This window comes from Sylvia atricapilla, chromosome 28 (genome assembly GCF_009819655.1).
Source record: "Sylvia atricapilla isolate bSylAtr1 chromosome 28, bSylAtr1.pri, whole genome shotgun sequence".
In the NCBI taxonomy this organism is placed as follows: domain Eukaryota; kingdom Metazoa; phylum Chordata; class Aves; order Passeriformes; family Sylviidae; genus Sylvia; species Sylvia atricapilla.
The window spans coordinates 2,946,482-2,970,777 of NC_089167.1; the positions used below are offsets into that span (position 1 = coordinate 2,946,482).

General features: G+C 57.2%; 1 protein-coding gene across 2 annotated transcripts; it reads right to left on the minus strand.

Moving 5' to 3' along the window:
* Nucleotides 1-1,086: 1,086 nt before the first annotated feature.
* On the minus strand, nucleotides 1,087-20,525 carry TACC1 (transforming acidic coiled-coil containing protein 1). 2 transcript variants are annotated; one of them, XM_066337169.1, is made up of 14 exons: nucleotides 20,263-20,525; nucleotides 19,663-19,769; nucleotides 13,015-14,050; nucleotides 11,951-11,986; nucleotides 10,286-10,346; nucleotides 9,850-10,048; nucleotides 8,211-8,266; nucleotides 6,201-6,323; nucleotides 5,975-6,051; nucleotides 5,585-5,628; nucleotides 5,332-5,492; nucleotides 5,001-5,107; nucleotides 4,301-4,421; nucleotides 1,087-3,838 (listed from the first exon to the last, which is right to left on the minus strand). In XM_066337169.1, exons 1-14 carry the CDS (start codon nucleotides 20,424-20,426, stop codon nucleotides 3,770-3,772), a joined length of 2,361 nt encoding a protein of 786 aa, XP_066193266.1. In that variant the 5' UTR covers nucleotides 20,427-20,525; the 3' UTR covers nucleotides 1,087-3,769. The 2 variants fall into 2 exon arrangements, with proteins under 2 accessions (XP_066193266.1, XP_066193267.1); XM_066337170.1 differs by lacking the exon at nucleotides 11,951-11,986 and having other exon boundaries at nucleotides 20,263-20,524.
* Between the last annotated feature and the right edge of the window lie 3,771 nt (nucleotides 20,526-24,296).

The window sequence follows — 24,296 nt, forward strand, 5'->3', positions numbered from 1 at the left end:
TGCCAGTGGCAGGGAGGAAGGGACAGGGGGTTCTCGTGGTGGTACTCAGAGGAAAAACACACCCTCCCCCCCAGAAGATGATTTTCCTGCAGGGGTGGGAGCAGCGTGGGGCAGGGGAGCGGCGCAGCCTGCAGCAGGTGACAGGGATGGGGCAGCAGCAAGCACAGGAGCAGCTACAGCCATTTACCCGACCTTGTGCTGCCCGCAGCCAAGGGACACTTACTGTCTCCAGCCAGGGACGTGACGATGGCCAGGGCCAGCAGGGTCTTCAGGGCAGGCATTCTCAGCAGTGTGCAGTGTGGGATGTGAAGCTGAGGTTTTGTCTTAAGGTCTTACAGCTAATCTGCTTGGGTGACTGCATCGGGGGTGGGACAATGGCATCTTAGCTGGGGGACAGGACACAGCTCCCCAAGGACATGGGCTGGGCAATGGAGTGGGGCAGAGCACCACAGGGGTTGCTGGTGGATGGGCTGAGCTCTGCTCCATACCTTGCTTTGGAAATCATCTCTGGACATGGAACCTTGTGGTGGCTTTCAAAGATCGTGACGGAGCCCACCTGCTCCATCCAGAGAAAAACCCCTTTCTTGTCACAAGTAGGGGGAAGCCAAGTTGGGGAAAACCCTTCCAGATTTTCCAACCCACCAAAAGAGAAGTGCAAGAGAACAACTGAAAACCCCTGCAGGGCTGGGAGCCCAGTGGAACCAGCACCCCCCAGGGCTCCATCCTCCCAGAAGGATTTACCCAAGGCCACAGAGGGTTGTCAGGGTGAGTGCAGGGATTAGGCCAAGGATTCTCCTGCCTGATTCTCTCCTGCTGCTGCCTCAGCTCTTCCTGCTGTCTGAGCTCACCACCATGGCTTAGTGCCATCACAGTGTGGTGGGAGTGCTGGGAGTCAGGGGGGCCAGAAAAGTCATCCCAGGTCTGAATTTCAGAGCTCAGAAATGCAGATTTCAGGAACAGATGATAACTGTACTTATTTGAAACCAACTGCCATGTAAATCCCATTAATAAAGACAAGGCCCATTCTGGAAGGTCAAGCCAACTCCTCCAAAACCTCTTCACCAACCTCACAAACACCAAGAAAGCTTTCAAGAGTGATAAACACAGTTTTTACTCAGGCAATGAAACATGGAAAAAAAATATATTAGTAATCATTATAATAATCTCATTTGTGTGAGTATAACTCTTACAAATATTTACCTGACATATAAAAGGGAAATTATCATACATATAAAACCGATGGCGATGGCAGTTACACACATGGCTGGAAGCAGAGGGGTAGGAGTCAATGCAGAGGAAGTTCCTGCCTGGGGGAGGCCACACTGGAGGGACAGGGGAAGAGATCAGTAGTCGGGGTTACTGGTTGGCACTTGGTTACAGACAGATCTGCCGGCAAACACACACTGCAAACAGCAACACAGCAGCAGGGGCTGCTGCCAGAAAGGGCATTGAAAATCTACTGCAAGGGACAGACAACAAACACACCCAGCTGTGACACCAGGCACAGGGACCTGCCATTCCCTGCACCAGTCACAGGGACACCATCACCTCAGCACAGTGCAGAGTGCAGCACACGGGGTGCAGCCATCCTGCCCGCTGGCAAACACGCCTTCTATTTCATATAACTCTCCCCTCTATGTATGTATTTGTATATATGTAACTATAACCATAGTATAGTTGATAAATCATTCCGTAGGAATCTTCTTTGCCCAGGCTGGGGTGCACGGGGACAGGCAGCGGGTGAGGGGAGGCAGGACTGGGTGACACTGGGCAGCAGGGACACGAGGGGTGGAGGTGGGTTATCACAGTGGAGCCGTGCTCTGCAGACAGCCCACAGGGGAAAGTTGCAGCAGTGACTGCTGTGTGCAGGTCAGGGGTCTGCGGAAGTGCCAAGTGGTGAAATCTAAACTTCTGCAATTATCCATCAGCTCCAAGGGCCAGAGCAACGCCCCAAGGAGAGACTGAGCTCAGACTGTCTCACCTTGAGCCAGGACAGCACGTGAGCACCGCAGCCCTGAGCAAAGCAGAAGGGCTGCCACAGCCCCAGCTGGGACCTGCCTCCCACACCTGGGCTCCACCAGCCCCACCCTGGCACCGTGGGTGCTGCTGCAGGCAGGACAGTGCCCCAAACCAGAAACCAGTCTTGAACCAGCCTGTCACCACCTCTGAGAGGTTATGCAATGCTGCACTCTGCTTCCTCAAGAGAAAAAGGCAACTTGCCCAAGAAATCTCTCTGGGTCTCGGGGGTTTGCTTTACCTGCACAGACTCCCAAAGGGGAACAGAAATTGTCCTTGCTGATCACATGACTGAAGCTTTTTCACCAGCCCTAGAGGGGGACATGTGGGGAGGTCAAAGGGGTTAAAAAGAGAGGGGGGAAAAAAAGGGTTTTGCTTTTCTGTCAACTGTGCAAAAGGTGAATATCCAGCACAAGCCACAGGTGCACTGCTTTGAGTGGTGTCAGCCACTGGCTTCCATGACCAGTCCATCACTGGGATAACTGGGGGAGAACAGGCTGGGACATGTGTGCTGGGGCAGGCTGCTGACACCTTTGCTTAAGTGTAGAATAAACTCTCTCTTTATTATAGAACTAATAAAATATAATCAAGTGTATGGCTCTGGCTTAAACAGGTGTTTTCTCTGCACCAAAACACAGGGAATTAGAAAATAGAAGGAAAAGAGCTCAATTCTGTTACAAAAAGGTAGCAGCAAAAAGGTTTGTGAAAGTGTTCAACAGGCTGGGCAGGAAACAGTCCAAACTGCAAATATTTCCCTTATTTCACACCTATCCACTGAAGGCAGAGAATCCTCCACCACTGCAGCTACTGCAGTACCCACGAGGCAGCTCAGGGTTCACTTCCTTCCTCCTGCAGCCTCTGAAATGGGGCCCTGATCTCACCATGGCACAGGGAGTCAACAGCAACAGCCCTGGCTTTGCATGTGCCCAGCTCCAGGTCACCCAGGCACTGCAGGGGCCAGGGCCACAGGCAGGGTGGCCACGGGGAGCATGGATGGGCAGTCCCAGCTCTCCAACATCTCCCCTGCTTCTCAAACACCTCTAGGTGCAGAAACCTCCTGCCTCCCCTCGCCTGGATTCTCCCTTTGAGAGGACTGAAGTTCCTACAGGTTATGTGACTGTTTCAGTGCTCTGGGGGAACAAGTCGTGCCTTGTGTCAGCACCGTGCCTGCCTGGAAGGAGTGAGCAGGGAGCCCAAGTGCCCATAAATGCTCATAAAGTGCACGAATGCAGAGATGTCAGCTCCCTTCCTCTGAGGCTGGCACGGCCAGGGACAGGGAGATGCTGTGTGTGCTTCACCCACCAACCAGAGACCAGCCATCCCAGTGCCAGGACCCCTCCCCAGTGCAAGAGCCAGCAGGTTCACCCCTGCCATCACCCACATCCCAGGCCAGGACCTACCATGTGGCTGGACCTGTGAGGACAGTAAGTGACAGAGAGCGTGGTGGGGACACAACCAGACCCAGCCCAACCAAAGGGGACAGAGCCCAGGGTGTCACCTCTCACCTGAGAGGTGGCACTGGTGCAGAGGGACAGTGAGGAGGGCCCACAGGATGCCAGCCTGGCTGCAGGGAGCCCGGGGCTGCGGGAAGCAGACAGGGACAGTGAGGGGAGCAGCTCTGTGCAGGAGCCACAGGCCCGGCAGGGCAGCTGGCCATTGAGCTTTTCTGCAGGGACTCCAGGGCTAAGGCAAGGTGCTCAACGTCACGAGAAAAGCAGCCAAGTGCAGAGTGCTGGGCGAGGGGTGCTGAGGCTCAGTCTGACTTTCCCAGTTTCGCTATCAGCTCGTCGCAGATCTTGGTCAGCTCCTCAATCTCCTGGTTCTGGAAGAAAAGCAGATCTTGGGGAGCCCTGTGGTGGCACAGGTGGGGGACAACACCTGGGCCCATGTGCCATCAGGAAAGGGCTGCCAGCTCCTACACCTGGCCCTGAAGAGCTCCTCTGTGCATCCAGGCACTGTGTGGAGCCCTGTGCTCACCCCCTCCTCATCCCAGTCAGATCTCAGTGCTGCAGAGACCTGCAGCAACCCAGCCCCAGCCCACAGCTCTGCAACAGGCACACATAAATCAGCAATGCCCATTCTGCCCAAAAATTCCAAACCAACCCTACAAAACACAAAAAAAACCCCACCCAAGCAAACGAAAAAATACCCCAAAACCCAAACCCACAAAACACCAAAAATCTGGAGGACACCTCAGGCATCAACAGGATGCTCAGGGCAGCCCCAGGACCTGCTGGCAGGGCGGGTGGAGAGGGTTAGGGTTAGCCTGGGGCAGGTGTGTTACCTTCTGCTGCAGGGTCCTCTCCAGGGACTCCACCTTCATCTGCTCCTTGCGCAGCCCCGCGTGCAGCGCCGCGCTCTCCGCCTTGGCCTTGGTGCGCACCTGGGCGATCTCCTCGTTGGCCCTGGGGACAAGGACAGGGGACCAGTGGCCAGGTCAGAGCAGGGCCAGGTCAGGCAGGAGCAGCAGGCACGGCCACAGCCCATGCAGCAAGAGCAGAGCGTGGCTCTGCTGGCCTGGGTACAACAGAGGGGGTTTGCCCAGGTGGGAACTGGATGGGTCTGGGTTAACTCCGCTCCTCCGAGCTCCTGAACAGAACTCTGCTCTTTCAGTGCTGAGCTGAACCAGCTCAGCACTCACCACTCAGGGTTACATGTGCTGGGGAGCTCCTGCTCATCAGCTGAGCCCCAGGGCTGTGCAGCCCCATGGTGTACCACAGACACGAGCACTCTAAAAGATGGGAACTTGCTAAGTGACCATAAATAGACCGTGAACCTCAGGTTCTCCATTAAAAAATAAATAGGCAGAGATCAGAGAATGCATTCAGGGATTTGCTCTGCCTTGCTTAGAGACACTTGAGCCCGAGGTTGTAAAATGCAGCTTTTCACATCACTGAGCTCCTGCCTTCCAGCCTCTGGAAAGCAAATGAAATTGCTTCCCTACAAGGTCTTGAAGCACCCAACAATCTCATGCATGACCTTACTTGTCTAATTTTTCCTCTGCGTGGACTTTCAGGGCCTGATACCGCTGCTCTTCTTGTTTGACACGGGTTAGATAATCTTGAGCACATTTCTTCAGAGCTTCTTCATTCTGGAAAAGAAAGTACATCCACCTGCATTGGGACTGGGCACAAAGACATAGCTCTGACAGGATGATAGATACTGTTCTGAGTGTAAGAAAAAGGGGTTTTAAAAAAGCTGTGTTATGCTGGAGCCCCATATCCAGCTCAGAAACAGAAACATGGAATGTGACTGCACAGAACCCTGTGCCAGGGACCAGAGCTGCAGGGAGAAAGGGCAAACCAAGGTAAGAACCTTCTTAAATCCTTCCAAGACGCCCTTCAGGTTTTCATATCTCCTGAAGAGATCTGACAGGGACCTTTCCACCGAGTTCAGGTCTGCCAGAGCCTGGTCCTTTTCCATCGTGAGCTGCTGCAGGTTCTTCTGAGACGTCATGTTTGTCCTCTGCTCATCCTCTGGGATGGAGAACAAACAACAAGGGCACAGTGACTGAGCTGTGGCAGCCAGCTCCCTGCCCCACACACCTGGCCAGGTGACAGCACCTTACCTATCATCTGGGCAATCGTCTTTTCATACTCAGCCACGATTTTCCTAGAAGGAAGAGGAAAAAAAAAACCAGCTGAGAGGCCACTGATTTTGGGGACATGAACCTCCAGCTGCACTGGCAGCAATCTGCCCCACAATCTGCTGGCCTGTGCCCTGTCACCATCTCAACCCCACAGGAGCACAGTCACAGGGGCCAGATGTTGGGGCTGCACCACCCATGGGCGCTGCTTCAGGCCAAAACCCGCCCTTGCCACTGGGGCTGGCACAGCTCATGGGATTTTATTTCTGCAGCAAAGAACGAGCAGGCAGAGACCATCTCTGCCAAGACATCCCACCCTGCTGAGGCTGACCTGTGTCACCCCTTACGTCCCCTGCAGGGGACAGCTCGTACCTCATCTCCAGCACTTCCTGCCGGCTCTCCTCGTATTTCTTCTTCCACTCGTTGGCCTCGATCTCCTTGGTGATTATCTGGGTTGCAGCACACACGGGACCCTTGGGATGTGCCCTGAGGGGTTTTCCTCCCTGTCCCACGCTCCCAGGCAGAGCAGAGCTGCAGGGAGGGGCAGCCCCAGGGGACAGGGACAGGGACAGGGACAGGGACAGGGACAGGCTCTTACCTCCTCTCGGATGAGTGTGAGCACAGCCGCCTTCTCAGGCTCGCTGAGGCAGATGCCAGCCAGGGGACTGTCACTCCTGCTCACACTGGGGCACTTGTCCATGGAGCACAGCCCGGGATTGTCCTGGGGGAATGACCCAGCTGGGATGTTGGGGTGCGTTTTTTTTTCACCCACCTCCCTTATTTTATCAGCGTCTGCTCATGTACTGGATTCCCCTTTCTGCACACACAGAGCCCAGAGCCTGCACCTGACACCTGCAGAGCTTGTGGGAGGTGTCAGTGCCTTCCCTGGCCAGGAGCATGCGATGGGACACCCATGAGCTGCCCCAGGGAGGCAACATCCCAAAAGGGAGACCCACTGAGGGCCCATTTCAGAGGGAGGAGACCCAGCTCCAGGCACAGATGTGCTCACATCCAACTTCCCTTATCTCATGGCTGGTTTAAAAACATCCCCAGCCTGGAGGGTCTCTGGTATCCATGAGCCACAGGCTGGGGTGGTCTGTGAGGGTCTGGGTCGCCTGTCTCCAGCCCCTCCCAGTCTGGTGGGGACATCACCGCAGCTCACGTACTCAAATTGCTGCTGGCAGCTGCAGGGACGTTTCCTGGGCTTTACTGGTCACCCAAATGCCCAAGGAAGCTGTGGGGGGAGCAGACTTCACCACGCTGCACAGCAGGGCTACAAGAGACAGCCCCACTCATCCCTGGTGCTCCAGGAGAGCTCTGAAATAAGAGATGCTCACACAGAGATCCTGGTACCCTCCTGCTGCCGTTTTGGGGGCCTCTGCAAGGACTGGGGTGGTTGTACCCCCACTTTTCACTGCCTCCATTTGCCAAAGCACAGCTCCTGTGCTCTGCCCGGGCTGCAGCCACAGAGACAAAGTGGGGGAAGGCTCAGCCCCGTGGCCCCGGTGCTGACACCGCCTGTTCCTCCTTTCATCACCCAGACCAGTGACAGCCACGCAGCAGCTCCTTGAGAACGGCTGCCAGCCCATAAATAGAGAAGTGCTGGGAGGAAGGAGGCAGCCTGCTCCTCACGTTCTGGAAACGAGAGCACTGGAGCACTTCTCTCCTCCCCGGCGCCTCAGCTGCTGCTCAGCTCAAGCTCCCGAGCCCTTCCCAGCCCTCACAGCTCTGCTGCAGCCGTGGCCAGAGGTGGGAGCCACCCCTGGGGCAGATTTGGGGCTGGACACCCCAACACTGAGGAGGTTCAGCCCGGTGGGGTTTGGCAGCAACCTGCCACAGTATCTCCCAAAAGCAGGTACACACCTGAGCACCTGCAGGTACCTTTGGGGTGACACCTGCAGGTGCCTTTGGGGTGACACCAGCCTGCCTGCAGGACCAGAGCCTGCCCAGGCTCTCCTGGGCACCAAACAAAAGGTTCACTTTGCCTCACGTCCTTGTGAGGCTCAGCCCAGTTAAATCTGTCTCAGAGAAATCAGTTTTGCTGATGCTGTTAATCTCACTGTCATCTGCTCGTCAACTCAAGCAGCTTGAGGGGCTGCTAAGCTGGCACAGGGTCTCTCCCTATAGCTGAGGGGTCTTGGGGCTCCTTGGGGCATGTCAGGGGTGTCCCAGCACAGTGATGCTGCTGCTGGGGTGCCAAGGTGAGTGTGGCTGCAGAGCTTTTTCACTCCTCCCCATCCCTGCTGTCAGCTCCCTTCCTGAGAGCAGGGCTGAGGACCCTCTGTAGAAGGCAGCAGCACCAACAGGCCACCAGAGCCAGCCCTGGACACTCCACGTGAGACACAACCCGTGCCCAGCAGCTCGTCCCCTCCCCATGGTCTCCTCTGCCCTGTCCCTGTCCTTTCCCAGTGGCTCTGCACTGCTCTGCTCTGTGCCCAGCATCCCTCCCCCAGCCCAGCGCCCACCCAGGAGGGATCAGTGTCTGCCAGGCTCCTCCAGGCCTGCTGGGAAATCTCTGCTATTTTTATCAAGTCCCTGCGTGGGCTTGTCAAGAATTTTACCTCCCAAAGAAACTCGTTTCAGAAAGGAAGAAGCGAGAGGCACTTACAGGGAAGATGCCAGGCCCTCCCTTTTCCATCTGCATGCTGATCTCCTTTTCAACACCTAAAGACAATGAAACACAACCTTTTACTGATCTGGAAACAGCACATTTCTGAGACATAGGAGGGTACCTCTGAGCCCCTCCATCCCCTGAGCTTCCCTTCCCAAAAGAGCCTTTGCCCTCAGCTCTTGGCCTTGCATGGAATAATTTTGGTTGGAAAAGCTCTCTAAGACCATCGAGTCCCCAGCACTGCTGAGGTCACCGTTAAACCCTGTCCCCAGGTGCCACATCGTGCACTCCTTGGAGTGGAAACCAACACTCCCCTCTGGTGGCAGTTCAGCCTGTGCCCATGTCCCCAGGGCTGCCACCCTGAGACCACAGCGCTGAGGGGGAGGAAGATGCTCGGGACGTTCTGCACTCCAGCAGGATGCTGGGACAGAGCAGCTCCACTCCAAAGAGCACAAGCATCAGCCAATCTCAGCACCTTCCAAACGACCTGCCACATGGCCCCTGCTGCTCTTAGCGGCAGAGAAGAGATAAAAATCACCTCCCTGGATCTGCAAGGCGTGGGACAGCCTGACCTGTGGGACACTGCCTCACAGCACCCCCTGCCCTGCAGGAGGGACACCCTGACCCGTGGGCACAGTGCTGCCTCACAAGGCGTGAGGGGTAATTTATGGGCCACACTCACACAACTGCAGACCTGATTCATGTGTTAACCAGGCAGAGAACAGTGTATTTAGAGAGGTAATGTAACACTGGTGACTGCAGACTTCCCACTGTTTCCCTCCATTTATCCCAGTGCCAGCAGCTGCACCCTCAGCTCCCACCCCATCTCTGCACAGAGCACCGAGCCCAAGCACTGCCGGGCCCTCTGAAACCAGCAGCAATAAATAAATCCTCCCAGCCTCTCCCTTGACTGTCAGATATTCCTCCCTGAGGACAAAGGACCATTCTCCATGGAGCTGGCAGCTCAGCCCTCAGGAGAAATGATTAATGGGTCCCTGCAGAGGGGAGGGCTGCAAACCCCCCCGTGGTGATCTCTCCTGCTTGCACCTAGGACTTGGCTATTGATTAAATGCCACGTTGCCTGGCTTTTAATTATTTTCTAATGGCTTGGTCAGAGAGGCTAATTACGTGGGAAACCGACAGCAGAATTCCACCAGGAGCAATAATCGGTGTCTCTGTAAGCATTAGTGATATCTCCATCAGCCACAGCCCCTGGGCCAGGACACCAAGTCCTGCCAGCTCTGCTCCAGGCACAGGGACCCTGCAGCCCAGGAGCCAGGGCAGGATGCTCTGAAGGCTGGACAACTGTTCTGCTCAGCTCTTGGCTCAGCAGTGAGCTCAGGGGGCACTGGCAGGGAGCAGCACGGGGAGGGAACCTCGTGCCTCAGCCACATCCCACTGCAGCACAGAGGGGAGAGTGCTCTGCACCTGAAGTCTCGACAAACGCAGGCTGCACCATCATTTTCCATACTGCAAATAGTGCAGGAAAGCAACGGGAGGTTCCACTAGAACCTGCAGCAGCCTTTAGCCCTGTCGGTGCCTCAACAGCAGCAGCTCCTTGCTGGAGGCTGCAGAAGCTCCCTGGATGCAGTCAGGGCACATTCCCAGAGCTCAGGGCAACTGGGATGTTCCTCACCTGCCTCTGGCCTGTGCTTTGCTGCTGACGTGGGGATGTTGGAGCACTCAAAGTACTCCAGGTCATCTTCTGGCTCAGCCTTCTTCTCCAGCCCGGCTGGTTTCTGCATGGAGGTGGTGGAGGCCAACTTCTCCTCATCAGTGGCACGTCCATCCCGATTGGTAATGTCAGGGATGTCTGAGATCAACACTCCCTCATCCTGCAGGATCAAGGCATGCAGTTAAGAAAGATCTGCGGGGACCAGGCCACCAGGTGAGCTGCTGGATGCTGCATGGAAAGCTTCAAATCCACTGGTGAGCTGCTCCCCAGCAGCCCTACTCCCTCCCTTCCCATCAGGATCTGCCCACAGGGAAGATTCTGGCTGAAGCTCAGCTGCCCCACCACCCTCCCAGCCCCCCTGTGCCCAGGGACCCCTCTGGGATGAGATGCCACCTACCTGAGTGCTGGTGTCCAGGACCAGGGGCTGTGCCTCGTGCTTATTCACCTTGCAGCCGCTCCTGCAGGAGAGAGAAGCAGCAGCTGAGGGGGGTCCAGGGGCAGTGCAGGGGACACGAGGACACGTGAGAGACAGCCCAAGCAGGGGGAGGCAGTCCCAGCACCAGCGTTGCACCCACCGCGTGCCAGCACCCCACTCACCACTGAACACCGAGGCAGAGAAAGTTCTGGAAGGAACAGAAGGAACAGGCAAACAAAAGACACGACTACACATCAGTTGGGTTTGTCTGTGAGGAGTTTATTCCTGAGGAAGGTAAGGAGCAGCCCCAAGAGGCTGATGGCGAGAGGCAAAGAAGGATCTCCCTCGCCGTGCCCTCGCCCTGCGTGTCCAGGGCACCCCAGGCTTCAGTGCATGTCCACTTTCTTCAGGAAGAACCACGTCCAGGCTGTCTCCTGCCCTGTCCCTGCAGCTGCAAGTTTGTCTGGGACTCCTCCACAGCATCCACGTGTCCCAGGTGAGTCAGACCCGTGTGGCCAGGGGAAGGTGCTGTGCCTGAACAACTGCTCCGCCTGGCACAAACGCTGTCCCAAGGAGGAGCGCCCCTCGGGTGGGAAGTTTAGCCCAAGTAGGTCTTGCAGGTGGTGTCCTTGCCCTCCAGTGAGGAGGCTGTCCCTGGAGCTTCATCCCGTGTTCTGAAGGCAAGCCCTCCATCCGTGCAGGACTGCGGGCACGGCCGCATCCCCACACACCAGCACAGCACCCAGCAGCGCAGGCACGGCCCCAGGGGGAACGTGGGTGGGACAGCACGAGCTTTTCTCCAGCATCTCAGCCCCTCACACTCCACACTCAGGGATGTCCCAGGCTTGTGGCCACGTCTGAGCCCCGCAGGAGACACCTGCTGAGGCGGAACAGCTCGTGTGACAGCCCCACTGCAGGGACCTGGGGAGGGATGTGCCTGCAGACACGGCACTCCCCACGGCGGGGACACAGGCAAAGGCTCGAGCAGGACCCAGCGAGCTGTTCCCAGGTTTCTGGAATTGCCCCCAGCCAGTGGCACTGTGCAGCCTCCCCAGCCCATGGCACACAAGCGCAGCGGAGCACAGCCAGCGACGTGGCACACGGAGGTTCCTCTGCACGCTGCCATGCACGCCTCGGTCACCTGGAACAATCTCTCTGCACTGGTTTTCTCCCTCATGCCCTGCCACGAGCAAGTCAAACTTGTCATGTGCTCACCCTCCTCTTTTCTGCACCCTCTGCTGTGCCAGGGTTATCCCATCACCTGGCAGCTGGTTTGAGCTCCCCCCCAGCACCAAGATAACAGCTCTGGATTGCACAAAGACCTGCTGCCCCTCCATTCGCTGAAGGTTTGGAGCGCTTGTCCACCATCAGAAGATGCTGCGAGGCGGCATGCTGCGAGGACAAGCACAGGCGTGTGCCTCCAGTGCTCAGCTCAGCTCTCCTCCTCTCCCTCACTCCCAGACACTCACCAGGCCAGGCCCCCCTGGGGACCCCGCCAGGGGCTGGCACACAAACCAGACAGCAGAGAGCACAAGTCAAAGGGCAGAAGGAGGCAGCATGCCATGGAGACGAGTGGGGCAGCACACACTCAGAGAGAGGACAAAAACAGCGAAGGAAAAGAAAAGGAATACAGGAGAGAGTACTTACAACAGAAAACAGAGAAATTTCACTTGCTCAGTAGTCCTGATGCACCAAAGCACGGACAGGGAGAGAGAGACAGACAGATGGAGAGAAGAAGAGTGTGTGAAAAGACCTGGATGTTGACTCTGCTCTGGAGAAGCACGGGGAGGTGCCTAGCTCTGTCTTTGGGAAGGCACACACACACAGGACGCTCTGATCCTGCATCCACAGCAGTGGGGTGAGATCCAAACACAAACCTCACTGCCAGGGCAACATCCTGCTGCCTGTGCTGCTCCAAGGTGACAGAGAGTGAGCAGAGATTTCCCTGCTGCTTCCCCTCCCCATTGGCTCTGCTCACCCACAGCCACACATGGGAACACCAGCTCTTAAAAAATTTGTATCTATTCTCTGTAAAGTATTTCCTGCACAAAAACATCCAACACAGCCCGATGTTTGCCTGCGAGGTTTTCTCTTTCTCTATAAAAACCCACAGTCTAATTTTCTCACTGGAGAATCTGACAGCAGAGTGAGAGCCTACCTGTCCAACCTGTTCTCCTTCTCTGACATAAAACAGAAATTCAGTGGCAGCTCACAAAATGTCTCAGCTACGTTTGACCAATCACACCTGCAGCCATCAGCTCCTGCATATCCCTGCACAAGTCCAGCAAACGCATCAGTTCCAGCCTCCACTATGGGTTTTCTCTGACACCACATCTACACCTGCACCCACCAGCTGGACCCCCAAGGGGTTTCCAAAGAGGTGATCCTGCAGCGGGTCCCAATCCAGCCTCCCCTGCTCTGCTTGAGACTCAAGCCCCTGGCGCTGCTCCAGAACTCCTGTCCCTCTCGTCCCATCAGCGGCACTGACAGGCACAGGGGAAAAGAGGTGGACAAAACTGAGGCACCAGAGGAACCTGAAGGGCCTGGCAGGATTTGGGGCTCGCTCAGGAGGCACCAGGGCAGGAGCACAACCACCACCATCATCATCATCATCATCACCTCCATCACCATCACCACCACCAGTGCAGCTCTGCCTGCCCCTGGGGACACAGAGGGGCCGCAGCCCCAGCTCTGCACACACTGGCACTCACGTTATCAGGCGTGACTTGGGCTTCTTGGGGGAGTCTCTGCCTTTCAGGGCATCGTCCTGCATCTCCAGTGTCTGAGATTCGAGGATTTCATTGAGGCTGTTATCTGCAGTGGAGCAGGAGTCAGCGTCGGCGCTGGCGAGCGTCTTGGTGGGCTTGAATGGATCCAGGGAGTCAAAGTTATTGGGGTCAAACTGGTAAGAGCCCTTGGGGAGAACTGGCGAATTTTGCAGAGCTGAGCTGCCACTGAGGGAGTTGAGACTGGGGCTGTCCCAGCACGTGGGACCCAGCTGGGAGGAGCCCCGAGGTGGTGGCAGCTCTGTGGGACCCCTCTCCAAATCCTCAGCTGGTTTCTTGGGGGACTCTCTGTGTCTCTTCGGTGTCAGCTTGCTGGCTGGGATCCTGCTGCCCCTCCTGGGGGAAGCTGGCTTGGCCTCCACACTCTCTCTAGCCTCTGTAAAATCAGCTCCAGGTTTTGGGACCTGCCCTGGGGCCTCCAGAGCCGGGCCACCCCCTGGCTCACCAGGATGGGGAAGGTGTTTTGGGGCTGCTGGGGAAGAGCTCTGCAGCTGGCAGGCCTCTGCCACAGAGGGGTCCACACTCCTGTCGTGCTGCTCGGGGTCAAGCTGGTCGGATGCTTGGGTGTCTTCTGTGGTTTCATCTGTTTTCCTCCCCAGTGAAGGTGTTCTCCCTTTCCCGAGCTGCTCCTGGGCCAGGGCATCAGCCCTCAGCTCCACCAGCCCCGTGCCAGCGTCCGCCGTGTCCCCTCCTGACATCACCTGCTCCCAGGTGGCAGTGCCCACATGGGGCACGGGGGCTGGCTGGGCAGTGGGCACAGCAGCGTGGCCAGGGTCAGCCTTGCAGCCCAGCCCGGCCAAGGGTTGCATCAGGGCCGAGTTGTCAGGGTCGGTTTCCCCTTTAGCATCCAAACTGGCTTTAGGGGCTCCAATCTCTGGTTGAGCCTCATCTTTGGGCTGCTTCCCAGGCGAGCTGTCCCCGTGGGCTTCCCCTACCAGCAGGTCACCATGGCCACCTGGCTCTGAAAAGATAAAAGGAGATGGTTAAACCCTGACCTGCAGTGCACTCCCTTCCAGAGCGCTTTCTGTTCCCTCCTCACAGCTGCTCCAGGGTCGGATTTTATGGGGGATCCACTGACTCACAGCTCAGCTTCCCTCCTGCCAGATGACAGGAGACACTGCTCACTTGGGCAGAGAGTTAAAAATTACTGAGAAGAGTTGGGGGACACAGGAGACAACAGCACAAAATGTGACCAAGCAGCCCCCAGGGAGAGGGGGAATGGGAAGGTGTGCTCAGTGAAGGAGCAGGAACAAGCTGCAGGAGGGATCTGGGGTCACCCAGAGCTGGAAGCTGCCTGACACAAGCTGACTCCACCTGCAGAACCCCTGCTGTAAGTCACACCAGGCTCTCCACAGTGCTGCCAGCATCTTCTACTGACAAATCCTGATCCATGACTTAATCACCATTACTCCAATCCTTTCCCCTCAATCCTTTTACTGTTTAATCTTTTCTTTGAAATCAAGGGAGGGGGAAGATCCTTTATCTACTGGGGCACCCTGAAAGCTGCACCCAGTGAGCACCCAGAGCCAGGCCCGTGGTACAGCTGTGCACAAGAGGAAAACATCTGGAGTTTCTCCTGCACCTCAGCCAGGGACAATTGCACAGACTCTGGGAGAAGGCAAAACAGGATGCTGGGAGGCCCAGCAGCCATCAGGGAGTGTGTGGTATCTGCAGCCTTCACAGGCACCTTTCTGGGGAGACACAGTCCAGCCAGCTCCTCCAAGGGCAGAACAGAACCAGTGCTCTCCCAAGGACCAAACTGGTTAGAAAACCTGGCTGGGAAGAGCAGCCTGGGTGATGAAGAGCTTATGCCAGGGAAATCCACCTGAGCCTGTCCCAGCCCTGCTCTGGAACAGAGGTGACAGCTGCAGAGGGGAGTCACCTCCAGCATCCCTCCTGTTTGGCAGGGGGACACCAAGCATCTGCTCCCACAGACCCCCATCCCTGAGCATCCAGGAGAGGTTTTTCCTATCACCAGGCATTTGCAACCAGCTCATGTGTGCTGGTAACAGAGCGAACCACAGGCTGGCAAAGGAAAAGTGAATCAGGCAAATATCTGGTCCCAGGACTAATCCAGGACATGGAGCCAACAATCCTGACTCAGTTGATGGCTCATGGTTAGCATAATTGATCCCCAGGAAGCTAAAAGCCATGGAAATGAATCATGAGGGTCTGTGTCCTCTCTGAGACTGCAAAACTGCTTCCTCTGACTGCAAAAAAAAAAAAAAAGCTCCCTCCAAGTAGATGTCGCCTTGATGCCCCAGAAAATGCATCAGTAAACACAAATCCAGTGGATGAGTACTTGGAGTGCAGCCAGGAAACAGTCTGAGGCAGCGCCTGGCAGGCCTTCCCATCATTAGGAACCAGGAAAACCTCCTTAACAGACCCCAAAGAAAACTTTATTACACTTGTTGTGCTGCTCAGCTGTTTGAAGCCTTCCTGAGACAGCCCTGAACAGAAAAAAGACTTCAAAGTCAGGGCAAAAGGACTATTTAAGTGCATTTTGTGTTTCCCAGCAGAAGGTTTGGCAGCCGCCAGTTCTCACAGACATGAGCCCATCCTGGTTTCTAACCCAAGCAGTGAGTAATAACTTCTTGAATAACAAGCAGTCAGCACACAAACCACCTCTCCGTGCTGTGGTGTCTGCAGGGAGGGCAGGAAAGGAGCGGTGGCGCGTGTGGCCAGAGCTCAGAATCCTTTTCCCACAAAAAAAATCAGAAGAACCACCCACCCAGCTTGTCCAGTTTTGTGATTTCCTCCTTTTCTGCACCCAAGAGTGCTCAGCTACTCAGCAGCAGAGCCCACCTGCCCAGCCAATCTGAGAGCCAAGGAACTGGGATATACTGGGATATACTGGGAGGCAGGAGGCACAGACAAAAAAAAAAAAAAAAAAAAAAAAAAAAAGCACACGGTCAGGTGCTTGCCTATGGTTTTGGAAATCTTTTGCAGCAGAAATGTCCCTCCTGCAAGCTCAGGGGGGGTTTCCCCTACTTCCTCCCCCTCTACATTTCCTCTGCCTCCATCTCAGCGTGACGGGAGCGCGTGTTCCTGCAGGAACAATTACACAGGATGCAGAAAACAGCGGCCTGGAGGGCCTTGGGGTGCACAGCAGGAGCCGAGCTCTCTGCCTCAGCCCCCGCAGCTGCCCGGCACCGGCCATTCCTCAGTTCAGCCCTGCCTCTCCCCCACGGAGCCCTCCCCAAGCCCAGCACGCTGCCTGCAGCTCTCCCTGCTCCTGCTCTGAGCGCTCCAGCATCCCCAGCTCAGCCAGCCCCAGGCAGTCACGTTGTGAGCAGCCGTGTTGGCTCTGCACGTACTCCCTCTGCCCATGGCTTTTCCCTTTGCCAGGGAAACCAGCTTGGCCCCCACTCCTGCAGCTTCCCCCAGCCTTGTCGCTGCTCAGATCCTCCACGGGGCCCAAACTGGGCTGAACAGCCGCAGGGGACAGCAGGAGAAGGCAGGCTGGCACCACAGCCCCTCCGAGCAGCTCTTCCCGCAGGAGCCCAGCAGATGCCGTGCTGCAGCATCCCCGAAAGGTGACCCTGAGGGTTCCCGCTGCACCTCTGGCGCTGTGCCCTGCAGCGGGGGACAGTCCTGGCATGGAAAGGGACACAGCGACTCCAGGGTCTGTCCCAAACACACAGCCGACACCCGCTGTCCCAGCTGTGTGCAGGCTGCAAACCTGCTCCACATCCAGGTGAGTACCTGCAGGGGATGCTACAAAGTGAAAACAGAGTTGTTTTTTGGTTTTTGTTTTTTTTTTTTTTAACTTTCTAAAGAAAAACAGACAGGACAGTCTGGCACCGCAGTAATAGACACTTTGTGCCTCTGCATTATAATTGCTTCGCTTTTCTTCCTCGGGCTGAAATTAAACACAAACACCGACTCCAACAGCTTTCCAACATGCCATCCCCTCAAACGAGTCAGGAACGCTTGGCAGCGCTGCAAGGCAAAGGCTCAGCGCCCTTTTCCATCCCACAGGCCAAGCAGCAGCGATCCCTGCCTGGCCCCCGAGCCCAGCCCGGAGCGAACCCTGCTCTCTCTGTGCTCACTGTGAGTCACACACCGCTCTGCCCCGGCACAGGATATCTGCCCCGTGCACCCAGCTCAGCCCCCCATCGCCAGCCACTGTTTTCCTCTTTTGGCTTTCCGCTGGTGTTTAACAGCCGTTGATCTATTTTTAAATCTATTCTGTTAAGAATTAGCATACCGGGAACGATGCTGCTAATGCACCGGAAAACACGTGTCCTGCAGCAGGGCAACGGCAGCGACAGCCTGCTCCAGCACTGATGGCTCCACATTGGTTGCTTCTGCTCATTTCCTTGTGCAAAATATCTATTGGCAGAGGACTGGAGGTAACCGGAGCAAGAATGGGACGGAATTAGTCTCGCCATCCAAGACAGCAAGAGGAAACTGAGTGATCCTGAGTGGGCATAAACCCTCACTGCAGCCCCCTCCAGGGCTGATTTTTTGTCCCCAAGGACAGGGTTTAACACAGCCAGGTCACTTCTTGGCTGTGCATGGAGCAGCCAGCCCTGGAGTCACAGCTTCTGTCATTCCTCACTCTATTAATTGCCAAGGCAGGATGACACTGCAGCTATGCAGCAGAGTGTGCCTGCTCCTCGCTGTCCCTCAAGGGGTTTTGTGGCTGCCCTCAGGTCCTGCTCTGCCCCCACACACCCCAGGCTGGCCAGCAGGGACTCCTCAGGGATGCAGGGCAGCAGCTCTCCCGGTGCTGACAAGCAGCCATCACACGGGGCTGCCTCCATCCCACTGCTGCTCCCGAGCTGCAGCCAGACCCAAGGGCACGGCAGAGATGAGCCTTAACACGTGGATTACATCGGTACAGCGGTGTAAGAGCCCAGGGTGCCTCTGCACACTGCAAACCCAGCCCGGAGAATCCTTTCTTTACACTATTCCAAACCGAAAAGACACAGGCAGAGGCACGGGCAGGGAAGGGCTGGAGCCAAGTGTGGTGGCACCGCAGTTTGGCTCTGCTGGCTCCAACATCCCACTCTCTGCCAGGCAGCACAGAAAAACAGCTTTTGCTGGAGATCGTGCCCTCGTCTCCAGAACACTGGGAGCTTTGTGTGCAGGAGCAGCTACTCCCTCGCTGCTGAGCAGGAGCTGCTCATCCCAGGACAAGGGGCACGGGCACTCCTGGGAACAGTGACACCCTGGAGCCTGAAGCAACGCACCTCCCTAAGCTGTGGCAGAAGCTGTGATCCTCCTTTAGGAAAGCCTTTATCTCTCCCCCCCTTACCAGGCATTATCCCCAAGTAAAGATGTCTCTGTCATCCCTTCTTGAAAGGATTATTCCAAGAGCTGTGATTATTGGAAGCATGAACCGAGCACTCCCTCCATCACAGCAAACAAACACGAGTTGCCCACAGGGATGGAGCAGCACCCGGATCCACCCCAACAGCAGAACAACATCACAGGAGGTGGACGGCCATAGCCTCTGCTACTGACACAGCCAGCACTGCCTGGCCCCACGGTCTGCATCGAGCCCGTGTGCTCTGAAACCAGCCCTGCAAAAAGTTCCCAGCCGCTGCTGCGAGCAGCCAAGGAAAGCACAACACTGCACATCACTTTCCATGGTCTGCAGCAGTGAGGGGCAAGACAGGGCAGGGAAAGCTCAGGACAGCCTGTCCAGGATTTCCTGACCCACCACATCCTGCGCTGTGCCTTGGAGAGGCTGCGGTCCTGCAGGGCACCCCGGGGGCTCACCAACACCCTGACACTGCCCGGCCACCCCGCCCTGCTGGCAGCTGATGGAAGGGGACCTCTCCTCTCTGCCCTGCCCTGATAACCTCCAGAGGGTTGTTGCAGCAGTGCCAGAGCTTCAAAGCTTCCTCCCAGCAGCACAAAAACAGACATAAACGCCAAGATCAGCCATGGGCACCAGCACAAACTCCTGAAGAGGAGTGGTATGGAGACAGTGGGGAGCTGGTCCTCAGGAGGCCACGGGCTAACGGGGAGCCACACTCAGGGGAGCAGCAGCAGCGTGGGACTTATGGATAAACCTGAGAAACAGCTCAGGACCCACCAGCAAAGGAAACCCCACACAGTTAGAGCAGATCAGCAATGTCTCAAGAAATGGGGTTTAGCAGCATTGAGCTTTTGCATCTTTAACAGCAGCTACACAGTGAGCACCTAACTCCAAGGAAAAATGGCCTGTGCAGTGAAACCCCAACCACTGACCAGCCTGGGGGACACAAACCTGGCATTTTGCCACTCCTGTGCAAGAACCAGGGGTGAGTGACACATGAGGACACCAGCCAGCAGCACTCAGGGCAGCCCCCAGGCTGCAGAGAAAGTGTCAGAGGAACGTTTAACTGATAAACTAATTAATTCCTCTCAATCAACTGGATTCCTCTCAAACAACCAACCCATCCCAGCTCTTCTCGGAGCGCCCAGCCCAGCCCTGGCATTTGAACTGTCCAGGCCATTAACCACCAAAAGCGTTCCAGGCATTACTCAAAGTCAGAGACTTTCACTCCTTGGCCCCACCCTGCCTTTCCGCCAACGGAGCCGAGCACCAGGAGCAGAAGGTGAACACTGGCTCTTTACCTTGGCTGCCGGTCTCTGGTGATCCTGGTGGCTCGCAGAACTCCTTGAGTGGCGAGCAGGTTGGTGTTTCTGCTTCAGGGGTCTCAAAAGTATCAGTGGAGTCCGAGCTGCCGAGGGAGGGGGGGGGGGAAAAGAGTGAGGAATTACTGCTTTCAGGGCCACCTCCGAAATCCTCCACAGCGCCTACACACACGTCCAGCCAGGCCACGGGCTGCCCGGGGCCATCCGGGGCGGCCACTCGCTCCTGTCCAGCGGGACATACTAACGAACGGAAAAGGGAGAGCAGGTGAAACATCATCGTGAGCGGCCCCTTGTGCATCCCCAGGGTGAGAAGGCGTCTGCCAGGTCGTTCCCGAGCTGAGCACACAGCACGGGCCTCCAAGGACACGCAGCATCCCCCAGCCGCGGCGGGCAGCGAGCGCGGCTGCTCCGGCGCGGTGTTCCCTCCCCGGCATCCCCCCTGTAGCAGCGGCCCCCGGTGCGGTGCGGGACCCCCGGCAGGCAGGCAGCGAGCGGGCAGCGACGGGCGGATGGGGACAGGGCCGTGGGTGCGGGCGCCGTGGGAGGGCGAGCACGGGGAAGGGGCAGCGGGTGACTTGCCTGAAGCCGAGAGCCGGCGGGTCCTGCTCCTCCTCCTCCTCATCATCATCATCATCCTCCTCCTCGGCGGCCCCATCCTCGGGGCTGCCCCCGCCCCGCACCGCCGACCACGTCCAGCGGGCCCACTGCACCGGCGACAGGATCTGCCAGGCGCTGAACGCCATCGGCGCCGCTCTGCGCTGCCCGGCGGGTTCACTGCGGCCGCGCCGCCGCCCCCATGGCCCCGCTCGGCTCGGCTCCGCTCGGCTCGGGCCGCCCCCGCTCCGCGCCGCCGGCAGCGGGGAACGCCCCGCGAACCGGCCCCGCCCGCCGGGAGGGGCTCAGCCCGCTGCCCCCCCGGAGCCCCCGGCCGCGGGGATGGATGCGGGATTTCCCCGCTTAACCGGCCGCAGCTCGTCTTTTCCTATGCCAACTCGTCAATTCTCCTATTTCTGCCCCAAAAGCGGCCACGATGTCACCCCTGGCGACAGCCCGTTTTCCTCCCGCCCGCCGCAGGGAGCCCGCAGAGGGTGAGAGGGCAGGGCACTGCGAAACCAGATCCTCGGCAGTTTATCCCGCGTTTACTGGGCTGCACCTGTGCTGTCACAGAGCCGGCAGGACACACATTCTTTCCACTCCGGCCGTGGCAGAGAAGACCCCACACAGGCGGGGAATGCCCCGGGGGAGGCAGCTCGCAGGAATCCTCACTTGGCCCGAGAGGAGAAGGTCCCAGGGGAAAGGCTCACCCCTCGGAGGAAGGAGTTTCCCAGCGCTGAGGAGCCAAACACGGGGCAGGGGCAGAAGGGAGGGAAACACCTGTCCTTTCTATTTTCCAAGGAAATACCGGCCTCAACAGCTCTGGCTGATGCGATATCCTTCCGTGGCAGCAGGTTTTTTTATTTATTAAATTATTGTCGTTGAAGAATAACAGCCAGCAGTTCCCACAGAAATCAGCCTTGCTGGCCTCCCTCGGGAACTTTCCTCCTAACGAGGATTCCCACTCCCAAATTCATCACCTCCCACACGCTTGCTAGAGAGAGGAGGATAACATTACTGCCACCGCGCCGGGGCCGCAGCCCTGTGAGGAATGTGCAGGGCCCTGGCAGCAGATCTGTCACGGGCAGGGGCATTGCTGGCTCCGGACAGTTGGCAGCTCCCTGGAACCCTGACTGGGACAGCAACAGGTCCCTGGGATGCCCTCGGAAATGGCAGAGAGCTGTGAAACACGCCCGGCCCGCTGCAGAGAAGAGCTGCTGGCCCTCACTGACCACACCAGGAGCTCCCACGGCAGGCTGAGCCCACGGCTGTGAATCATCAGCCAGCTCTGGGAGTTGGGAATGTCTCTGCATGGACAGTGAGGCCCCCGGGCCAGAGCAGACCCGTCCATCTGGTCTGGCTGCCTCTGACACCAGCCTCCCTAGGAAGCTTCAAAGGGCTCATTCCTCACCGCTGAGCATCTCAAATAACCTCCCTGCAGGGATCTTTTCTCCCAAGCTTCCCTCTCCTGGTGCCCTTATTAGATATATGTGTCATTTACTGCCCATCCTCTTGAAAAGAAAATCTCTTACCCCTTTCCACAACATTTCTAAACTTCCCCAGAGCTCCCTCTGGGTGAACCAAAGCTGAGGTGCTGTCAGTGGCAGGAGAAGCACATGGGGCCCAGGGAACACCTCAGCCCCTGCAGCACGTTTGTCCCCACAGCCCCAGGCCTGGGGACAGGAGCTCTGCACAGCCCCTGCTGCTGGGTGGAGGACACCGAGCAAAAGAGGACTACGTGACTCTTCCTGAAGCTTAGCCAAAACCGGTGAGGCTGAAGCAAAAGCAGAAACTCCACATCCTGTTGCCCGTGGCTGCCGTGAGCAGAGCACAGCCCACTTCCCTGCTCCAAGGCGGCAGAGCTGATTTCTGCAGATGAATTTTACATAAGATCTTCGGCGCGAGCTGTGCTGCGGCAACGCTGCAGCCCGACCTCATCCTCCCCCTGCTTCCCCTTCCCACCTCCCGCTGAACCCAAGGGCCAGCAGGAGTGAACATCAGCGTGTTGTGAAGGGCTGAGGAGCTCTGCCAGGGAGCTCACAGGGGAAGGAGAACCCTGAGAGCAGCGGCAGCAGGAAGGAGCCACCTCCGCTGCAGAGGGGAAGGAGCTGTGTGCGACAGGCTGACTCCTACAGTCCCCATTTGTTGGGTGAGGGAACACACCGAGAGCAGGAAATCATCATCAGGATGTGTCCTTGTGCAGGCTGCACACACACAGAGCATCCAGCGAGGAGCCCCCGCTCCCACCCACCACCCACGGAGGAGCCGGCGGGAGCAGGATCAGCAGGACTGAACCACGCTGGCTGCAGAGCTTCCGACTTGCAGGGCCCTGAGGCAGGAAGATACCAGAGCAGTCCAGGGGCAGAGCCTGCTTCCACTTGCTGTTCCCGATGAGCAATTAAGAAACTGCCTCGAGTGGCATTTTCCAGCTTGGCACCTGACCCAGCCTGGCAGCAGCGCCGGCTGCAAATCACCGCCGAGGAGATAACCTGACTTTGTCAGTCACACCGGAGGCTGTGCCTGCCAAACGCCGCTTGGCACAGTCGGCAAACACATCTCTGCAGAGCAGGGAGGATGCTGACCTGTTTAAAAACACCTGCCAGCAGTTTCCATCCACGCAGGGAGATGCAGCCCACGCAGGCAGCAGCTGGACGGGCTGTCCTTGGCACCGCTGTCACCTCCCTCGCTGCTGTCACTGGACTCCCTGTGCCAAGCCCTGCACACACAAGCGGCTCAGGGGATGCGCAGCCGATGGATGTCTCTGGCAGAGGCTGTGCTGAAACACCTACAAAGCCCACGCACGGTTCACACGCTGCCTGGATCCAGGAGGGGGAGAGCAGCGGCCCCTGCTGCACAGAGGATAGCTGGAGCCCCGAATATTTTGGAACTAGAAGAGCCCTGTCACCACAGAAGCTGCAAGAAGAAGCAAAACCTTGCTTAGCTTTTCATGCTTATCCTTGCACTGCATCCAGGGATAACAGCTCTCATCCAGATGGACCTTCCCCTCACTCCGGAGATGAATTTCCTTCTGGCCGTCTGGCAACAGCGCCTCTCCCTGACCCCAAAAACACAGCACACAATTCCTGTCCGTGTCCCCGCTCCTTGGTCCCCAGGAAGGGCGCTGGGAACAGGTATCACACAGCCACACCTGTGCCGTTTGGAGCCGCAGTGCCCCGGGCCAGAGGAAGGCGTGCACCTGGAATTTCCCTTCTCAACCCTTTCATTAGGCAGGAGAACATTTATTTCTGTCTGTGAAGCTTTTCTGGGCACGGCACAGCAGCCAGCACTGACATTTCTAGCTCAGAAACAGATCTTTGGTGGGGTTTCATTTCTCCACTCCTGCCTCTCTGCTTCTCTGCAGTTGGGCCTTTTGCTCCTCTGCCAGGACCAGGCGATGCCAGGATGGGGCACAAGGACAGCAGGGGATAGTGGTGACAACCCAGAGACCAGCATAGCATAAAACATTAATCCATATTTCACTGCTGTGTGACTCTCAACCCACAGCTTGTACTAAGTACTTGATTCACATAACATTTATCTATCTCCCCCAGGAAAAGAGGTCTGAGATGTTTCAGGAGCATTTTTCTGTTGCTGCGCTTTATCCCAACCCATTCTATTGACCAGGGATCAGCATCCCGGAGGATCCCCTAGGTGTGCCAGCCCCACGGAACATCCCCTAGGTGTGCCAGCCGCACGGAGCATCATCCCCTAGGTGTGCCAGCCCCAGGGAACATCCCCTAGGTGTGCCAGTCCCATAGGACATTCCCTAGGTGTGCCAGTCCCATAGAACATCCCCTAGGTGTGCCAGCCCCACGGAGCATCCCCTAGGTGTGCCAGTCCCACAGAGAATTCCCTAGGTGTGCCAGCCCCACAGAACATCCCCTAGGTGTGCCAGCCCTACAGAACATCCCCTAGGTGTGCCAGCCCCACGGAGCATCCCCTAGGTGTGCCAGTCCCATAGGACATCCCCTAGGTGTGCCAGTCCCACAGAGAATTCCCTAGGTGTGCCAGCCCCACAG